Genomic DNA, 12,532 nt, shown 5'->3' with positions numbered 1-12,532 from the left:
TTAAAAAAAAAGTTTTTTTAGTCCTCCATTTAAGTTTTTTCCTCTCTTTAACCCTCAAACTTGCATTTTTTCTATCAAATCACTCCAACAGATATTAACTTTGCTGACGTGGACATAGACATGGATGTCAAGTCAACAATTAATTCATTTTTAATATTTTTTATTTTTTAATAATTTAATAATTTTTATTTTTATTTTTACCGAACCCTGCTGTTCAATTTATAGCTGTATATGTAAATATAGGATTTTCACATGCTGAGAAAGTTCTATAAATAGTTCAACAAAGGAGCTCTTTGCCTCACACCAATTCATCTCATTTCGTAGTGTTTCCAACATACAGAATTACTATCTAACAAAATGTCTTCATCAAAGCTTCCTTCTTCAACTCATGGATCCATGTCCAACCCGAAGCGTCCCACAACCAAGTTTCATCCTAGCCTTTGGGGGGATATTTTCCTTTCATCTCCAACAAGGGTAAAGAGTTTAGATACATACGTGTGTTTGCACACGAGTAAATATCAGTCGTTAATATATTGTTACGCTTAAATCACATATATACAAGTGTTTGCACATGAGCAAATATGTTTTCGTGTTTATATTGATTTCGTATTGTACTAAATTACAATTTTGCAGAACGTTGATGCTAAAACTAAACTACAACATGAAGAACTGAAAGAAGAAGTAAGGAGGATGATTAAGGTAGTGATGGATGATGAGTTGCTCTACAAATTGCGTTTAATTGATACAATCAAACGGTTGGGTGTGAGTTACCATTTTGAAAGAGAGATAGAGGAAGTATTGCTCAATATTTATGAGCATGACTATAAGGATGACCAAACTCTCGAGACTACTTCTCTTCAATTTCGATTGCTTAGAGAGAACGGATTGGGTGCCTCTTGTGGTGAGTCCATTTTCCTTCCCATTTTTCACGTCAAATCTTGTTTTTTTTTATTGTTTTAACTGCTAACTAGGGTCAACAAAATAATTTAACTATTTTGATTCAAAAAAATTGTCCAGCTCCTTCACCAGTAATTTGAATCGATGAAACAACCCAATCAAAATTGTTAAAAAATAAAATGCATTTTTTAAAATTTTTACTCTGTAATTCAACACAAATAAATAATTAATTCAATACTCTAGATCGAGATCTATATTATTTTTGCTTAAAATCCATATGAAAGTAATTGCATGTAATTATTTTCCTATAACAATAAATTATGATGGTGATGACCACGATGAAAATCGTTGTCATATTGTGCATCTTAATTTTTTTCTTCGAGTTATTATTCCTTTTTTGCTACAAAACTTTGTTGTTGAAAGTTTAAATTTTAGATTTAATTTCTCTATATTACTATGATTAATATAATAATATCTTATTGGGCTGAGTAGAATGGTTCAACAAGTTCAAAGATGATAAAGGAAACTTTAACATGTCCTTAACAAGTGATGTGAAAGGCTTACTAGAATTGTATGAAGCTTCATATTTACGTGTGCATGGGGAAGATATACTTGAAGAAGCTCTTGGTTTCACCACCACTCATCTTGGTTTAGCCAAAGCTGCTGAGACTATCGAATATCCCCTTTCATCCTTAGTCTCCCATGCTCTATACCAACCCATCCGCACGGGCTTGTCAAGGTTGGAGGCTAGGCGATTTATTTCCTTTTACCAAGACGATGCTTCACATAACAAAACGCTATTGAAGTTTGCAGAGTTGGATTTCAACTTGTTACAAATTTTACACAAGGAAGAGCTAAGCAAGATCTCAAGGCAATATATTACTCCTTTAACATTCAACATTAATTGTTTATCCTAATTTAAAAGGACTAATTGATACCTAGTAATGAACTATACATAGTTAGGCTAATGTGGGTTTTGTTTCAGGTGGAAGAATGGTTTAGACTTCGCTACAAAACTACCTTTTGCTCGAGATAGATTGGTAGAAGGTTACGGCATTTGGATATTAGGAGTGTATTTTGAGCCACAATACTCTTTTGCTAGGGAGATATTAGCAAAAACAATAGTCCTGATAACATTAATGGATGACATATATGACGCATATGGCACACTTGAAGAACTTCAACTCCTCACAAATGCAGTGCAAAGGTTAGCAACTTATATATTTATGCACTATTAAATTTTAAATTTTAAATTTGATTCAATTTATTTATGTAATCATATATAATAGACATCATTCAATATGTTTGATTTTGAACTTTTCTCTATTTGATTTTTAGGTTGGATGCTCATTATATAAATCAACTCCCAGAATACATGAAATCGTTTTACGAACCATTGTTAGATTTTTACGAAGAAATGGAGGAGGCAATGATTAAACAAGGAAAATCATATCGTGTCAAATATGCGAAAGATACAGTACATCCATACCTTATCTATTTTTTAAATGTTTTTATATTAATAAAAATTAATAACCCTTTTCTCATATATTATATGAGAAAAGTGTTGACAATAGGGCGAGGCATGGTGGGACTATTCACCTCAGCTCCATCCAATTTCTATACCTCCTGCCTTGACATTACCCCAAACATGATTTTATTTGAAATTTTATATCCAAAAAAAAAAATCTCAACTTTACCTAACTCACTCTAAAATATTAAATAATTTTATGTCCTATTAGTTTTTACAATATCAAATAAAATGTTACAAAGTTTAAATCTTGTAAACTTTTATAGAATTTTAAGAAATTATAATTAAAATATAAAAAAATTAGTTATGAAATTAAAAAGGTATTTTGATAATTTTTAAGATAGGACGAAGATGCAAGTTTAATTAAAATCTTATCTCTGCCCGAGCTCTAAAATTTAATTGAAAACTCATTTTCCTTTTCTCCAAATTCAATTTTCATAGAAAATATGCTTTATAGGGTTGAATGGAAACATGTGGGTTTGGGTTATTTTGTTATCCCTAAATATAGATATTCAACATGAGTATATTCCATTTTATAAAAAATATTTATATTGGGAGATTATAAGTTGGTACTTACTCTAAACTTGAAATTTTATTATGACTTTCCCTTTTTTTTTCCCTTTTTATAGTTTAAACAAGTGAGTGAATCTTATTTTGTGGAGGTCAAATGGTATAATGAAAACTACATACCAACAATGGAAGAGTATATGAGGAACGCAGTCCTATCTTTTGCTTATATCATGGCAACCATCGCATCTTTTGTTGGAATGGGAGATTTTGTGACACCTGAGATTTTTAATTGGGCATCTAATAACCCTAAAATCATTTATGCTTCTTCTATTGTTGGTCGTCTCATGGATGATGTTGCTTCACACAAGGTACTTTCTTTCAGAATTTTGCAAGATTATTTTCAATGACTTCTATTTGATGAATAAAACTACTATTAATATATAGTTTGAGCAAGAAAGAGGGCACTGTGCATCGGCTGTTGAATGCTACATGAGAGAACATGCGGTCTCAGAAGAAGAAGCATGTAGTGAACTGAAGAAGCAAGTGGAGAATGCTTGGAAAGATATAAACCAGGAATTGATATTTAGTGAGATATCCAAAGTTGTTCCAGGGCCGGTTCTTACACGAATTCTCAATTTTACAAGGGTCATCGATTTCCTTTACAAGAATGGAGATGGGTTCACAGATGTTGGGAAAAATACAAAAGATGGAATAACTTCTTTGCTCATTGATCCAGTCTCAGTCTCTTATTGAGGAATTAAGAATCTATATTATCTAGCAATCCATTTCGTGTGTATTGCTGTTATATGTTATATAGTATTTAAGATGTTATTTAAATCCTAATATCTCAATAATCCATAGTGTATGTTTGTGTCACTTTTACGTGTCATTTTATGTTTGAGGTGTTATATCACCTCAATAATTTATGGTATATTTATGTTACTCTTTTGTACTATGTTTTATGTCATATTTCAATAAATTTTCAGTTCTCATGATTTCTTGAGCCTTACGGGTTGGTGAATGAATCAAGCATTGTTATTTAAATGAGTTTCATGGTTGTTCTTTTGGTGCAGTTCTGAGTTGGTCTCAAATGATTTTTGCTTTAAAGTTTTTTAGGTGTTAAAGATGGTAAGTTTGGTCTCTTGGGGTTGTTTGAGGTGTTTTTATGTGATTGCTTAAGAGATTAAAGGTATGTGCTTTAAAGAAAAATGGATCGTGAAAGGAAGTGTGGATAATCAACCGTGCATTTTACTGGAGGGAAGTGCAATCGGTAGGGGATTTCTAAGAGAGTTGAGATTCATCAGTTGGATAAAAATTCCCGTAAAATAGTTGGAGAGCAATATGAGGCTAGTGAACAGACGGTGAGTAATGGAGTCATTCTTGGGCTAGGAGACAATAGAAAAGTTAGATCAATAGAGGAAATTGAGGACAAGTTTTTAACAACAATGAAGAAAAAGAGAGAGAAATGCAAGGAAGAAGAGGTCTAGTTGATTTGGACAGAATGTGATTCTTGATTTGGTATAGGACCGATTGAGTGTAAGTTGGATTGTTTAAAGAAATTTTATATTGTGATAATGATTTATTTGGCCCTTAAACTTTATAAAAATTGTTTCATTTCTATATTTAATTTTTAGTTTTTTTTAACCTTTAAATTTATATTTTTAAATTGTATGTATTGTACGGAGTAAGATATATATCAGGGCATTGAATGCCTTAATTAGCTAATTGATAACTGGCAGTGTGAATGGTTGCCAGTAGAATGGTCTACAGTTCGTTTTTGAATATGTCCTCGGACTTGGGGATTCCCTTTCTTCTTCCCTTTTAAGGATTGGATGCTCTAGAGGTCTCAACGAGCAAGAGGCATGGTACGAGAGTCAAATGCCACATAAATGCGAACTGGCCAGCTGCTCATTACTAAGCGAAGGCCTTTCTCGCCTGTCTTCTTGTGACCGGGTCAGTTGAGGTCAAGCCCAGTATATAGCTTCTAGCTCGACAAGACTAGCAAAGATGCTAGCAGGCCTAGCTACCAAGGATCGCAAAGCGAGGCACAGAGAAAGTCAAGTCATACAGATTTTTTGTTAAGAATTTGATTACAATGGAGTAACTTATTAGATACAATGTCTTGAAATTGATCTATAGGACCAAAAAAGTTCAATTCAATTGATTAAGAATTTGATTAGATAGAAAAATAAATGAGTAGCATAAATATGCCACAATTTTTTGAGATGTCAAGATTTATATAATACTTTAAATGTAATATGACAACAGTAACGAGTTTTTTTTTTTTTTGGCCAAATGAAAGTGATTGCATCTACGTAAAATTTTCTACATGTAGTCATCTCCATCTTTGTAAAGGAAATCAATGATGTTTGTAAGATTGAGAATTTGGGTAAGAGCCAACATTGGAACTAGCTTAGATGTATTACTAAATATCAACTCATGATTTATATTTTACTCATCACATATAAGTTATTGAAAATACTCCTCGAAATTTGCGGAAAAAATCACCTTGTCTGAAGCAATATCATCAATGAGACGATAACTATTTTATTTCTCAATCAATTTAAAATTTTATCAATAGAAGAAAACCACGTAAATTTAACAGGGGTGAAGGAAACAATGCCATACTACAACACCACTAAGAAAACATCAATGAAATACACACAGCCAAGACACAACCATACAAAAAAAACCACCAGGCCTGAAGATCAAATTGTCACGTCCCGAAATATAAGGGGTTAATTAAAATAATTAAACAATAAATGAATTAAGTTTAACGGCTAAATGTTAGAAAGTCCTCCCTAGAGACCTAATTTCAAGCTCTCTTCCTCTCATTTTATTTTCGACAACTTAGGATAAAGTCACACCCAAAATATATATGGTCAGGAATTATGACTAAATAAAATATGAGCCTTAGGCTTGCTAGAGGACCTAGGTTTAAGCCACTCCTTCCCCAATGTATTCTTTTTATTTTTGGTCAAATTTTGGGATATTTACCCTTGTCACCCCTAGGGTTAACAAATCCTAGCTATTTAGTCATTCTTTGTCATGTCCCAAAATATAGGGGTTAATTGAAATAAATAATTAAGAAAATGAATAGGCTTGGTGGTTAAATAGTTAGTGCACTCCCTAGAGGTTTTAGGTTCAAGTCACTATTAAGCTCAATATGTAATTATAACATGTTATATAATCAAATCTGGGTTTTAAACAAGCTTATTAAAAAAGCTCTTTCGATGAACCGAGGTTGATTAAGGACTAAAATGTAATGTTTTTAAAATTTTTGGATTGGCATAACGATGTCGAGGGTATCACGTTGCGACCTTGCCAAAACAGTGAGTGTCGTCACGACATCGAGGGCCAATGGTCGCAATGGCACTTTCTATTGGTTTCACGTCGCGATGTTGAGAGTCTGTCATCGCAACGTCACCAATTGTTTGCACAATATCATCTAAGCATCAACCTAAAAGTTTTGCTCAGTGAATGATTTTATTCAACAATTCATCTTGTACAACTCTTGGTTTAAGCCCAATCTATACTCTCCGTAGTATAATTACAACCTCAAAGTCAAACCCAAGAATGTCTAATGTAATGACCCGAAAGTTAGCAGTGTTGAAAAGTGTAGTTCGAAACCCCATTTTCTTAAAATGAATAATTACGGAGTTTTCTGGGAAGCGAATTGAATTTCGGTTAGGAAATTTCATTGAATTAGGGTCTATTTCACGTTTAGGGTTTAAATTACTTAAGTAGTAAAAGTGTGATTATTTATTAAATTAAAAGCTAAACTATAATTAAGGGACTTATAAAAAAATTTAACCAATGTTCATTTTAAATGGGCCGCAATATGGTTTAATTGTTAACAAAGTTTGGTAAATTCTGCGTGAAATAAATAAGTAAATAAAGAAATAACATAATATAATAAAGTTACAAAACAAGTTAGTGGAAAAAAAAAACACAAAAACATTTCCATTTTCATTTCATGCAAAGTCGAACCTAGGGGGAGAAGAAAAGAACTTTCGGCATTGGGGCTGAAACTTTACAAGCTTCAATTGATCAAGAAACAAGTAGATTGGTTGATAGTTAAGGAAGGGAAAAGTTGTTGAATAATCATTATCAAGTACTGATAGCTGTTATGAAGGAAAGTTTGTAGTCCTTAAACTCAAACTTAATTTATCTAGTTTAGTCAAATTGATAATTACTTTGATATCTAATTATATGTGTTCTAGTTATTAGTAACTTGAATGAAATATTCTAGAATTGTAAATGTATGTGTCTATAAAATAGATCATAGAAATTTATCTAGATGATTGATATAAGAGATTGAATTATGAATTGATGGTTTGTGGAATGATGTAATTATATATGTAATGTTGGTTTAACCAACTAGTGTTAGGCACACTCCTATGATATTGTCGATTTATCCGATTAGCGCTGGGCACAAAACATTGTTGGAGTATCTGACCAATGCAGGGCACATCTATAGTCAGTATTACTGAACAGCGCGGTGCGCAAATCATTGTACGATTTGTCTATTAGGCACTAGGTGCCAATAAGGTTTGAGTTTTTGGGGGTTTGTATAACCGATCTATTGAAGTGCTTGGCAAATAGTTGATATAAAGAGGATGAGTAGAGAATGATAAACATGTTCCTTGTAATATAACAAGTGGTAACAACACAATAGGATATGGATTTATGAACTACACACAGTTTGTCTCGATTCACTTGGTAAAAAACACACACCTTTCACCATGGGTCCGATTGATGTTCCTCACGCTTGATTTTGCTCCGATTCATCTAGATCTGGTCTTTCAAACAACATTTACACAAATTAATGGTTGGTATCAAGGTTTTTGCAAGATTATCAAAGATTTGGCAAGATTCATAAAGATCGATTAATCTAACCTAAAGATTAAACCAGACATTAATATTATGGAAATTCGAGATTTAATCATCGTATTTATCGTTTCTTGGAAAAGATACAGATGTTATTGATGGCAATCTAAATACTGGTAGAATTCAATTAACGAGAGATGATTTCGTAGGGGTAAGAAAAATAATCAAAAGTTCAAAAGTGAAAATATGGAAGAATGGGAGAAAAAAAGAAAAAGAGTATGGAGAACAATTCTATTAGAATTATGAGAAAGAGGCAAACTGCAAATTTAATTACGAAGTAAAAATTAATTATATACCTAGGGTTTGTAAACCCTAGGGGCGACAATGGTACATACTTGCCGAAATTGAAAAAATAAGAAATGGGAGGATGAAAGCTCAAACTTTTAACTTCTAGGATATAAGACTAGCTCTTAACCATCAAGCCTAAAGCTCATTCCTTAATTAGTCATTTCTACTAACCTTATTTATTTTGAGGCGTGACAAGATTTTATTTGGAATTCTTAAAATAAATTTCAATTTTAGAACTGTTTTAATTAATATAATTCTTAATTAATAGAATAATTCATATGAATTTCATTAAACCGTATTATGTAGAACTATTTTAAAATTTTAAAAAAAAATTGTTTTTGACATGTTTTCCTTTTAAAAAATGTAATCATGATTTTAATTTTATTTAAAATGAAACCAATAAAATGCACTAAAATTTAAAAATAGTTTTGACAATACAAGAGTGCGAAATGTCGTTATTTTAAATTATCCACATTATTATAGATATCCTACTAAAATTTTAAAAAGAAAGTAAGAATATCGAAAAAGATTTGTCAAAATAAAGAAATGAAAATGCTATTCTTTAAAATAATTTAAATTTAAATTTAAAATAAAGTTTTTAAAATAATTATATGAGAAAAGTGTTGACAATAGGGCGAGGCATGGTGGGACTATTCACCTCAGCTCCATCCAATTTCTATACCTCCTGCCTTGACATTACCCCAAACATGATTTTATTTGAAATTTTATATCCAAAAAAAAATCTCAACTTTACCTAACTCACTCTAAAATATTAAATAATTTTTATGTCATATTACTTTTTACAATATCAAATAAAATGTTACAAAGTTTAAATCTTGTAAACTTTTATAGAATTTTAAGAAATTATAATTAAAATATAAAAAAATTAGTTATGAAATTAAAAAGGTATTTTGATAATTTTTAAGATAAGACGAAGATGCAAGTTTAATTAAAATCTTATCTCTGCCTGAGCTCTAAAATTTAATTGAAAACTCGTTTTCCTTTTCTCCAAATTCAATTTTCATAGAAAATATTCTTTATAGGGTTGAATCGAAACATGTGGGTTTGGGTTATTTTGTTATCCCTAAATATAGATATTCAACATGAGTATGTTCCATTTTATAAAAAATATTTATATTGGGAGATTATAAGTTGGTACTTACTCTAAACTTGAAATTTTATTATGACTTTCTTTTTTTTTCCTTTTTATAGTTTAAACAAGTGAGCGAATCTTATTTTGTGGAGGTCAAACGGTGTAATGAAAACTATATACCAAATCTTTTGGTTATATCATGGCAACCATCGCATCTTTTGTTGGAATGGGAGATTCTGTGACACCTGAGATTTTTAATTGGGCATCTAACAACCCTAAAATCATTTATGCTTCTTCTATTGTTGGTCGTCTCATGGATGATGTTGCTTCACACAAGGTACTTTCTTTCAGAATTTTGCAAGAGTATTTTCAATGACTTCTATTTGATGAATAAAACTACTATAAATAAATAGTTTGAGCAAGAAAGAGGGCACTGTGCATCGGCTGTTGAATGCTACATGAGAGAACATGCGGTCTCAGAAGAAGAAGCATGTAGTGAATTGAAGAAGCAAGTGGGGAATGCTTGGAAAGATATAAACCAGGAATTGATATTTAGTGAGATATCCAAAGTTGTTCCAGGGCCGGTTCTTACACGAATTCTCAATTTTACAAGGGTCATCCATTTCCTTTACAAGAATGGAGATGGGTTCACAGATGTTGGGAAAAATACAAAAGATGGAATAACTTCTTTGCTCATTGATCCAATCTCAGTCTCTTATTGAGGAATTAAGAATCTATATTATCTAGCAATCCATTTCGTGTGTATTGTTGTTATATGTTATATAGTATTTAAGATGTTATTTAAATCCTAATATCTCAATAATCCATAGTGTATGTTTGTGTCACTTTTACGTGTCATTTTATGTTTGAGGTGTTATATCACCTCACTAATTTATGGTATATTTATGTTACTCTTTTGTACTATGTTTTATGTCATATTTCAATAAATTTTCAGTTCTCATGATTTCTTGAGCCTTACGGGTTGGTGAATGAATCAAGCATTGTTATTTAAAGAGTTTCATGGTTGTTCTTTTGGTGCAGTTCTGAGTTGGTCTCAAATGATTTTTGCTTATGAGATTTCAGTGCAAGGGATCATGAGTGGTAGTTGTGTTATTGTGTTACAAAGGGCTAATACTTACAGTATATCAACATGGGATGAGGGTGAATGAACCTTGGCTTTAAAGTTTTTTAGGTGTTAAAGATGGTAAGTTTGGTCTCTTGGGGTTGTTTGAGGTGTTTTTATGTGATTGCTTAAGAGATTAAAGGTATGTGTTTTAAAGAAAAATGGATCGTGGAAGGAAGTGTGGATAATCAACCGTGCATTTTACTGTCGGTAGGGGATTTCTAAGAGAGTTGAGATTCATCAGTTGGATAAAAATTCTCGTAAAATAGTTGGAGAGCAATATGAGGCTAGTGAACAGATGGTGAGAAATGGAGTCATTCTTGGGCTAGGAGACAATAGAAAAGTTAGATCTATAGAGGAAATTGAGGACAAGTTTTTAACAACAATGAAGAAAAAGAGAGAGAGAAATGCAAGGAAGAAGAGGTCTAGTTGATTTGGACAGAATGTGATTCTTGATTTGGTATAGGACCAATTGATTTGGTATTAGTTTTAAAAATTATAGAATAATTTTTTTTATTCAAGTAATTTCTAATATCGCTAAAATTTAAAGGTCATTATTTTTATATGGTTTAGAATTTAGTTTTATATTTTTAGTTTTAAAATTCTGAAAAAACATATTTTTATTGAAAACATATTTATAAATATAAATATTTTTCCCTTAACAGATTTGAAAAAAATGTTTTAAACATATTCAAGTAAAAATAAGCATAATAACAAACATATTCAGGATATCCACAAATGGCAAGTTTTTTAGGTCCATATAGGGGGAACGATATCATTTACCTGATTTTCGTCGAGGTAATCATCAAGTATCTGGAAAAAAAAACCTTTAATCATGCCCATTCTTCATTACGCTCTGTGATTGAACGAACATTTGGAGTGTGGAAAAAAATGGCTAATATTAAGAGATATTCCAAGTTATTCATTCAACAAGCAAGTTTTAATAGTTATTGCAACAATGATTTTGCATAATTACATTCGAAGACATGCTTGGTCAAATGATGAGGATTTTCGACAATTTGAGAATATACCCGACATGCCAGTCTCTTCAGACCATTTTGATAGAGGTGACTCAAGTTCTTCTAACAGTGAAAGTGACCTTGAAATCGCGATATTAAGGGAAACCATTGCAACTAGTTTACTAAATCCATATTTGTAAAAACATTTTGTATCATAACGTAATTTCTAGTAATAATGAAACTTGTTATGTCTTATGTTACTATATATTTTTTATTAAAAATCATCCGTTTAGATACTTCAAAATTTGATCCAAGTATAATATTACTATTTGTGAAAATAATATTTATCATTGTTATAAAAGAATATTTAAATATAAAAATTAAAAATAATTATCATTTTATCTAATAAATAATTTAAATTGATTATATAATTCATTAAAATATTTATAATAAAATATTGGAAGATACATTTTAATATTTTATTAAATGAATTTATAAATTCACATATTTTAATAATTTTAAAAAAGTAAAATAATTTAAAAAACTTCTATTATATATCAATTATAATATGATGTCCTTAATAGTCATTTTTTATTCTTACCTTACCGCTACAGCTGCGTTTGAATCCAAACACACACTCCACCATTATTTCTAATCTCACTGCTACAGTATCCCATCTCATCGCTACAGTAACGAATCTCACCGTCACCACTGTTTTTAACCTCACCGAAAGTAAACATACCGTCCATCCAAACTAAGCCTAAGCACCTAGATTTTTTTTTCAAAACTCTCCTTTGAAATTTATCCCCCAAATCAACAGCCCCACTATCCAGTGAATTTAACGCCTCAAAACAAGATTTGCTTAATTCTTTATCAAAAAGTTTTGGCTTTTGATTTCGATTTTCCTTCTGGTTCCGGCATGATTTTCGTTCCACAATCATCCATGGGCCAAAAGAATCCCCCATCCTCGCCGAAGCTGGTTTAACGACGCCTGGACTGGAAACCTGTTCCTTTCCGGCAGCGAAATTCAGATCTGGACCATTGGAAGGGCAAACGTCCTTAGGGTGGCCATAACAGCCACAGGAGAAACAAACGGCTGGCAGAGACTCAAACTCCACCCTTTGAAGCTTTCCATCGACAAGGATCTGCGAGACGAGTGGCTTCTCCAGGTCGATGAAGACAGGACCCTTGCGAACAGTCTTCTTGCGCCACTTTCTGTTTTAACATCCAACCGGGTTACTTTA

At 31.6% G+C, this 12,532-nt stretch overlaps 1 protein-coding gene across 3 annotated transcripts; it reads left to right on the top strand.

Moving 5' to 3' along the window:
- The first annotated feature begins 312 nt into the window (after positions 1 to 312).
- Positions 313 to 9,973, top strand: LOC105761218 ((+)-delta-cadinene synthase isozyme XC14). Of its 3 annotated transcripts, none has more exons than XM_052627340.1 (7): positions 313 to 474; positions 634 to 901; positions 1,390 to 1,768; positions 1,883 to 2,104; positions 2,236 to 2,374; positions 3,055 to 3,303; positions 9,620 to 9,973. In XM_052627340.1, exons 1-7 carry the CDS (start codon positions 358 to 360, stop codon positions 9,926 to 9,928), a joined length of 1,683 nt encoding a protein of 560 aa, XP_052483300.1. In that variant the 5' UTR covers positions 313 to 357; the 3' UTR covers positions 9,929 to 9,973. The 3 variants fall into 3 exon arrangements, with proteins under 3 accessions (XP_052483300.1, XP_052483301.1, XP_012434424.1); XM_052627341.1 differs by lacking the exon at positions 9,620 to 9,973 and adding an exon at positions 3,380 to 3,883 and having other exon boundaries at positions 3,088 to 3,303; XM_012578970.2 differs by lacking the exon at positions 9,620 to 9,973 and adding an exon at positions 3,380 to 3,883.
- Positions 9,974 to 12,532: the final 2,559 nt, after the last annotated feature.

This window comes from Gossypium raimondii, unplaced genomic scaffold (assembly GCF_025698545.1).
Source record: "Gossypium raimondii isolate GPD5lz unplaced genomic scaffold, ASM2569854v1 Contig00259, whole genome shotgun sequence".
NCBI lineage: Eukaryota > Viridiplantae > Streptophyta > Magnoliopsida > Malvales > Malvaceae > Gossypium > Gossypium raimondii.
The sequence above is the reverse complement of the archived record's forward strand: the minus strand, read 5'-3'. Positions and strand labels throughout refer to the sequence as shown.

Excerpts from the sequence above, each read along its gene's own strand:
- LOC105761218 (XM_052627340.1), top strand. The coding sequence starts at position 358 with ATGTCTTCATCAAAGCTTCCTTCTTCAACTCATGGATCCATGTCCAAC. Across the intron at positions 2,375-3,054 it reads TCAAATATGCGAAAGATACA|TTTAAACAAGTGAGTGAATC; the intron begins GTACATCCATAC and ends CCCTTTTTATAG. Across the intron at positions 3,304-9,619 it reads ATGATGTTGCTTCACACAAG|TTTGAGCAAGAAAGAGGGCA; the intron begins GTACTTTCTTTC and ends ATAAATAAATAG.